Here is a 7,311-nt window from a genome sequence, read left to right on the forward strand (position 1 = left end):
GGAAACCTTTCCCAGTGTAGTCTTGCTGTACTTTTCCGGGATAAGTAATAATATCGATCCAGTATTATATACCGTCCCACTGCTGGACACAGACCTCTACTACTGAGTGGGTTTAGGCCTTATCCTACCTCACTGGCCTAGCGAATAGCAGACATACCTTCGAAATTGTTATACAGAACTTAAGTATGCAGGTTTCCTTACGATGTTTTCCTTCACCGTTAAAGCAAGTTATGTTTGTATCCTTTGCAAATTATAGCTTATTTACAAATAATGTAAAAAACTTTAGAAAAATCAGAGGTGATCTTAGGCTTTGAACCTGCAGACCTTCATCTCTGCAGTCCTTTCTACTCCCAACTAGGCTACCGCCTCTAAATGGTAAGTAGCCTATGTTTATCCGATAGCCTATGTCGATCCAGGAAATCACAATTGCGTGCTAAAATTCTTTCAAATCCGTTCAGCTTTTTCGGCGATTACTTCTACCAACAAGTGACTGATATTTATATCTATACTATTATATAAAGCTGAAGAGTTTGTTTGTTTGAACACGCTAACCTCAGAAACTACTGGTTCGAATTAAAAAAATATTTTAGTGTTGGATAGCCTGTTTATCGAGGAAGGCTATAGGTTATATAACATCACGCTATGACCTATAGGAGCGGAGCATCTGTTATGTTTTCGGGTGGGTCCCTGGATACATAAATACACAACTGAAGCCTGTTGGTGGCGCTGCATTCAAATTTTAGGGTTCTATCACCTTTTAGGACCGTCTATCGGGCCCGCTAGTGTATTACAGATTTCAAATAGACAGCTCCTAAACGGTTAGCGCCGCATTTTGCTGGAATATAGCGTGCTAATATGTGTACATAGTATATATAAAACTCTTTAAGTAAGATGTTCCAACCAGTACTCAAATTATTAATATATGACTCATTTCATAAATCCATAAAAAGCTTATCGGATGCAAATTACAAAGAATTGGTACTTATAGTTTACATGAAATAAAATCTTATCATTTGTTATCACTGATAACTGGGGAGGCGTATCAGTCGCATATAACACACTGTGTAAACAGGTCGTTTTGAAAACAAAAAAAAATGCAACAGGTAAAAAGAAAATTATATTTTTTTTTTGTTTGCTTTACGTGATTAGACGTCCAACTAGTGTAATTAAATAAACGTACTATAACGTTGTGAATTGTTATCGATAGTCTAAATTTGGTTAAAATCACTGTACCACTTGATTTAGGAAATGCGTATTGATTTTATCACGATTTTTGTTACGTTAAGATAAATATTTGATGACGATAGCTTCACTTTAATGTTTGTGAAATGAATCAGTGCTATATATGTTTTTCTTCACACAAAATTACTCCTATATAGGCTAGTGCAGTCAAAATTATATTGTCGTGTCTTTGGAGTTTTCCATAACACCAACCTGTCATACTCATGTAATCCGATGTTATCGATCGCTTCCCAAACGCAATCCGCCATTATGTCCCTTTGGGGCAGAGCCGTAGCTAGACTCGAATTTAAGATAAGGCAGCTGTGGTTACTACTTGGACGGACGTAAAATGTTACTAGATCTGATCTGGTAGATCGATTTTTGGCTTTCTTGACTTGTTAACATGAATGAGTAAGGTTAATACTTACGTAATTGTTAAGGTAATATACAAATTGTAACAAATTTCTCTTAAATCTCGACAGAGGGATATTCCACCCTGATGGGTGGAATCAATACGAACAACTCTTACTATGGGAACAACTTCCAAATCGTGAAATAAAAAACCCGCTGCTCCATATATTTTGATTGAGAAGTGATGTAAAATTTTGTTGATTATTAAGGTAGGGTATTGCCCCACAATGCCCCGCTAGCTACGGCCCTGCTTTGGGGGTATTTTTCATCACATTCAGATTCTAGTTGGACATTAGTTTTTTATTATGTTATACGAAGTAATTCAGAGCCTTCCCAGTGAGTAAATTGTGACAATATCACATGAATATATGTTTCATTCATAATAGTTATTGTACATATTGAATGGTCATTACATTATGATGACTAAATTGTCTACACAATTTTATTACGCTAATTCTATTGAAATTCATGCTAATATATGAAGCTAGGTTTGTTTACGTGGTAATCTTAGTAAATACTAAAACTATTTTTTTCACTTATAAGAAAAGCTAATAACTAAGCTACGTTACTCCTAAGTGATATATGATACTTTTTATTTCGGGAAAATATTTATCCCGAATTACTAAATAAATACTAATCCAATTGAATATTTTTTTCACTAATAAAAACTTACATTACTTTCGAAAGAATTTGATAAAAGTTAAGGACAAAAGTGTGCCCGGTATCGTTTTGTTCTTATCAGGCCAACTACTCATTCAACCAGGGCATCGGCGAAAATGGCGAGGTCAAAAACTTCGATTTCACCGAACAAACTATACGGAAGGCGTTCATCAGAAAGGTAATGTCTTTCTCATCTTTTAAAGAAGTTTTTTAAATAGTCTTTATTTGTTTTGTATTTTATATTAGTTACACTCGAAATCTGTTCTTCTGTCCGTAAAATTGGCAATAAATAAAATACATAAGTCGGTACTATAGATCATTTCATCCACGAAGACGCGCCCCACTTCTTTCCATAATTACTTACGTGTGCATGAGCAGCATAAATGCTACGATGGAAAAGTGCCTGGAGCAGTCTCTTTACCCCGCGACAGCCTACAACACCCCCGCTCAATAAGTTGTGGAGCGCGTCTTCGTGAATGAAATGACCTACAAAAGTAAATTTTATCTTGGAAACATTCTTCCGTAAGTATATGTATAATATAATACTTACAAAATCACCCCCGTATTCATAGACGTTATTTGTCTAAGGACGGAGCATTGCTGTGATAACAGTCTGTTTCTCAGTTCTGACGGCATGGCAGCCTTCGCAGTGCGTAGACATAGGGCTGTTGTGATTGGCTAATATTGAGATACAAGTTGAATCTAATTGGCTGTCTGATAAACAAAGCTGAACAAACAGCAAGTGGTCAAGTAAGCAGAGCTGAGAAACAGACTAGTTATCACAACAATGTTCCGTGCTTAGATGAATGTCTATGAATAAGGCAGTCAGTCTACATGCTCACTAATCTATTTTGTATCTCATGTAGAAGAACGTAACATAAACGCATCCAAAGAGCAATCGGCTGTAATTTTTCAACTTTCTCGCCAGCATTTTTGTCTAAATTTGTTATTATTTAATCAACCTACAATATATTATGTTACAAATTCCAGGTGTACTCGATCCTGATGTGTCAGCTGCTGGTCACGATGGGTTTCATAGCTCTGTTCCTGTTCCACGGACCGACCAAAGCCTGGGCTGCGGGAAATCCCTGGTTGATGTGAGTTTTAGGTCTAACAACACGATCTCATTGTCTCAGTGACAATGTATTTGAACTGTAAACCATGATGCTCGGAGTCTGATTCCGATATAATAATATCAGCCCTGTATTATATACTGTCCCACTGTTGGGCACGGGCCTCCTCTACTAATGAGAGGGGTTAGGTCTTAGTCCACCACGCTGGCCTAGTGCGGGTTGGTAGACTTCACACACCCTCGAAAATTCCTAATAGAGAATTTCTCAGGTATGCAGGTTTTCTCACGATGTTTTAGTTAAAGCAAGCGATAATTCACAAAGAATACACACATCATTTTTTAGAAAATTCAGATTGTCAGGTGTGTGCTCTTGGGATTTGAACTTGCGGACAATCAGCTCGGCAGTCCATTCCACAACCAACTAGGCTATCGCCGCTTTTAGATTCGGAATAATAAAAAAACGCGAGTATCGCATTCTAGCTTTTAAGAATATATACATCAAGTAACAATTTTGTTGTGATTTTTGTTTAATATTCTGTCCATCCATAACAAAGATCTGAATACATAATATAATGTACATAATTTCTCCCCGTAACAGCACATGGAGGGATGTTTATTTAAAAAAAAAACATATTTTTCGTACCAAACTGCCAACAAAAGCTAATAATGTATAATATTTTACAAGTTCAATCAATTATTTTTACACCGACTCTAAAGAAGGAAGGTATATTGGTGTATTTGTCATAATTTTAATCTTTGTTCAGCGATAATGTTCCCATGGCCCTATTTAAATCATTATTTGGGAGATCGAATTCGTTTTGCCTCGGAATGGTCCTCTTTACATTTCATTGATATAAGACCTTGAACTCCGAGGATGCAGAGGGAAATTCCTCAAATTAATATAGGGTAAGAATGATTCCTTTTATATTGGATTCCATTACCTATATTTTATATTTTATAAGTAATAAAAACACAAAAATATATTTTTTTTCAATAAAAGAAAAACCGACTCCAATAATTAAACTTTACACACACACGGATTATAACCATTTAAATTCGTGTATTTATGTTTATATGCAAATTAATCATTAATCTCATATTTTAATGTTCATAAATTAATTTCTTCCACAGTGCAGATTACTGCAGTTGAAGAAATTAATGAAAAGAAATTCATGTACACAACAAACTATCAAGTTTGCTGTGTACATAAACCATAATATTCTCTATCAAAAAACTATCAATACTTACGAAACATGGGTATTCAAAAAAAAAAGAAACGCCCTAAGATGTGTTTTGTACCAGTGTTAGTTTATAGTTCATAGCAACAGTGGCGAAGAGTAAAATTTACCGAAAGGAAACCCGTCAAAACATAATATAGGTACTATTACAATATACATAAATGCGATCTGCAAATCATTCTAATCATAATTATATTTTACATAAATTACGAAAGGGAAGCAAGACGCCCTGTGGCCTGATGACGGGACGACTTACACAAGAGAACCAGCAGCGAATGGATGCATAAAGCAGTAGACCGGGGCTCTGTGGCGTAACTTGCGAGAGGCCTATATCCAGCAGTGGACTGCAGCGGGCTGATGATGATGATGATGAAGCCGACCATATGGACCATTCGCCACTGTAGTGCAATATATTGCGTGTTGCAGATGGGTGGCGTTCGCGGTGTTATTAGTGTGCGCGATCACAATGGTGTGTTGCGACAGTGTGCGGCGGCAGACGCCGATGAACTTCATATTCCTCGCTATCTTCACTCTCGCACAGAGTTTCATGCTCGGGATCGTAACCAGCGTGTATGACGTCAGCGCTGTACGTACACAACACATCACCGAAGTCAATCATGCTAACCTTAGCTACCTAGCATCAGGCAGAAAATATTTTGTCAGTCAATTCCGGATATCTTAGCAAACGAAACGAGAGCTGCCAACTTCCCAGGATAGTGCCATTGTGTTACAAAAAACCAAAGTCAATAATGACTGATGAGATAGGCGACTGCCTTTCGTGTCATGAATGGGATTTCAAAGAGCCAAACACCCTTTGTTCTGCCAAATAGCTTACCCTTTCCTTTAAAGCCAACAGTGCATCTAAGATCTAGTATTTTAATGGTTATAGGTATGAAGATAATTTACCTTGGTGACCTATTTGCTCTGCTACAGACCGGTGTTTTAAGGAAATGTAGATTTGGATTGGTACCTGTTTGCAGGTGATGATGGCAGTTGGTATAACAGCTGGCGTATGTCTCGCGCTGACGTTGTTTGCGTTCCAAACTAAGTGGGATTTCACCACCATGGGCGGGGTGCTGATGTGTGCCTCCATGGTGCTGCTGCTCTTCGGTAAGTGCTACTGTCACGGTGTGAAGGTCTATACAATATGTAGAATCTGCGTCATGAATTGCCGACACGCGCGTGAAGACCATTTTTTATCAAATGTTTGTGTTTAATTTAGTTACGTGTAAATTAAATATGTTGATGGTAAAATGTCAGCAGCCAAATGCAAATCAAAATTTTCCATTAGGCCCCGTTCAAGTATTACGTAACGCAACTTTTCTTGTAAAACGTTACGATGCGTTACAGGGGCAGGAGGGGGGTTTCGTACAAAGCGTTGTTTTTTATTATTTTAAAACAATAACGAAGGTATTTTAGCGACTTTCCAGTATTTTGTGTAAAATAATTGTGAATATTAGAAAAAATTCAACTTTAGAGTTACATAACTTTTGGAGGGAGACAGGGGCGTACAGGAAAACGTTACGGTGCGTTACATGGGGAGACTTAAAAATCTTCAAAAATGCGTTACGTAATATTTGAACGGCCCCTAAATTAAAGAAATTCATAAAAATTCTTGATAAATAAAAAAAAATGATTTTAATATTAATAGTGATAAATAAACTTCGGAATGTCTTAAAGTATCTATTATTTGCCACTTCATCATCGTTGTACAAAATCAACCGCAGAGAATACTTATAATATACAATGATGGTCCAAAATCATCACCTATGTTACGGATGAAGGGCAGGGTAGTGAAAAATAAAGACTCAACAAGCGGAAACAGAACGAAAAATGGCCGACGAACTGCCATAGTCACGCGCCATTTTATAGTGTATATGCATTTCTGTAAGTTAAAAAATAAGTTTGGGCATAATAATATACTTTGTTTCGTTCTGTTTCCGCGTGTTGGGTCTGCATTTTTTACTACCCTGCCCCTCATCGGTAACAATCTATCTTTCAGGTATAATCGCGATATTCATCGGGCGCAGTAACATAATGACTCTAGTGTACGCTTCACTCGGCGCCCTGATCTTCTCCATGTACCTGGTGTACGACACCCAACTCATGATGGGCGGCAAGCACAAATACAGCCTCAGCCCCGAGGAGTACATCTTTGCAGCCCTCACCCTGTACCTGGACATCATCAACATCTTCCTCTTCATCCTGACCATCATTGGCGTCGCTCGCAATTAAGGACACGAGTTAAGGCCCCGTCGATTCTGGCAGAAGAATTGTGCGCATGTGTAGTGACGTCGTTATCTTAATCCCGAAATCATTCACCGCTATCTTTGAATTGATCCTTATGATAAACCAATCAAAGTTATCCGTCTCAAAGAATTCTAAAGATCCCATTAAACGAATCGGAAGATAGCGATTAAGATCGTGATTTCGGTACTTAGTCGATTATCGATGTATTACCAGGCTAGTCCCAGTACTAGTTGAGTCGATAAATGAAAACTACACCGCAATGGCATGTCGAATTCCGTTTGCAGTATTTCGGTGCGATACGCTTTGCTTTCTAGAACGTGTAAATAGTCCTCTTCGGCGTTATAAAATATACCCAAATGCACTGATACATCCGCATACATGACATGTTGATGAAATTTGATATGAATATAATTACCGATTACGTAGTTATCGATATTTATGTAAATTTACCTAAACATC

General features: G+C 37.5%; 1 protein-coding gene across 2 annotated transcripts; it reads left to right on the top strand.

Annotated features, from left to right (window-relative positions):
• Nucleotides 1–1,015: 1,015 nt before the first annotated feature.
• On the top strand, nucleotides 1,016–7,287 carry LOC115450351 (protein lifeguard 1). 2 transcript variants are annotated; one of them, XM_030178347.2, is made up of 6 exons: nucleotides 1,016–1,103; nucleotides 2,375–2,470; nucleotides 3,283–3,389; nucleotides 5,029–5,188; nucleotides 5,583–5,712; nucleotides 6,605–7,287. In XM_030178347.2, the coding sequence occupies exons 1-6, from the start codon at nucleotides 1,095–1,097 to the stop codon at nucleotides 6,835–6,837; spliced, it is 735 nt and encodes a 244-aa protein (XP_030034207.2). In that variant the 5' UTR covers nucleotides 1,016–1,094; the 3' UTR covers nucleotides 6,838–7,287. The 2 variants fall into 2 exon arrangements, with proteins under 2 accessions (XP_030034207.2, XP_030034208.2); XM_030178348.2 differs by having other exon boundaries at nucleotides 2,396–2,470; nucleotides 6,605–6,837.
• The last annotated feature ends 24 nt before the right edge of the window (nucleotides 7,288–7,311 follow it).

The sequence above is a fragment of the Manduca sexta genome, chromosome 15, assembly GCF_014839805.1.
Source record: "Manduca sexta isolate Smith_Timp_Sample1 chromosome 15, JHU_Msex_v1.0, whole genome shotgun sequence".
NCBI lineage: Eukaryota > Metazoa > Arthropoda > Insecta > Lepidoptera > Sphingidae > Manduca > Manduca sexta.

What these genes read in the sequence shown, in the direction of transcription:
- LOC115450351 (XM_030178347.2), top strand. An exon ending in GGAAGGCGTTCATCAGAAAG is followed by an intron (nt 2,471 to 3,282) that starts GTAATGTCTTTC and finishes TACAAATTCCAG; the next exon opens with GTGTACTCGATCCTGATGTG. An exon ending in GCGTGTATGACGTCAGCGCT is followed by an intron (nt 5,189 to 5,582) that starts GTACGTACACAA and finishes ACCTGTTTGCAG; the next exon opens with GTGATGATGGCAGTTGGTAT.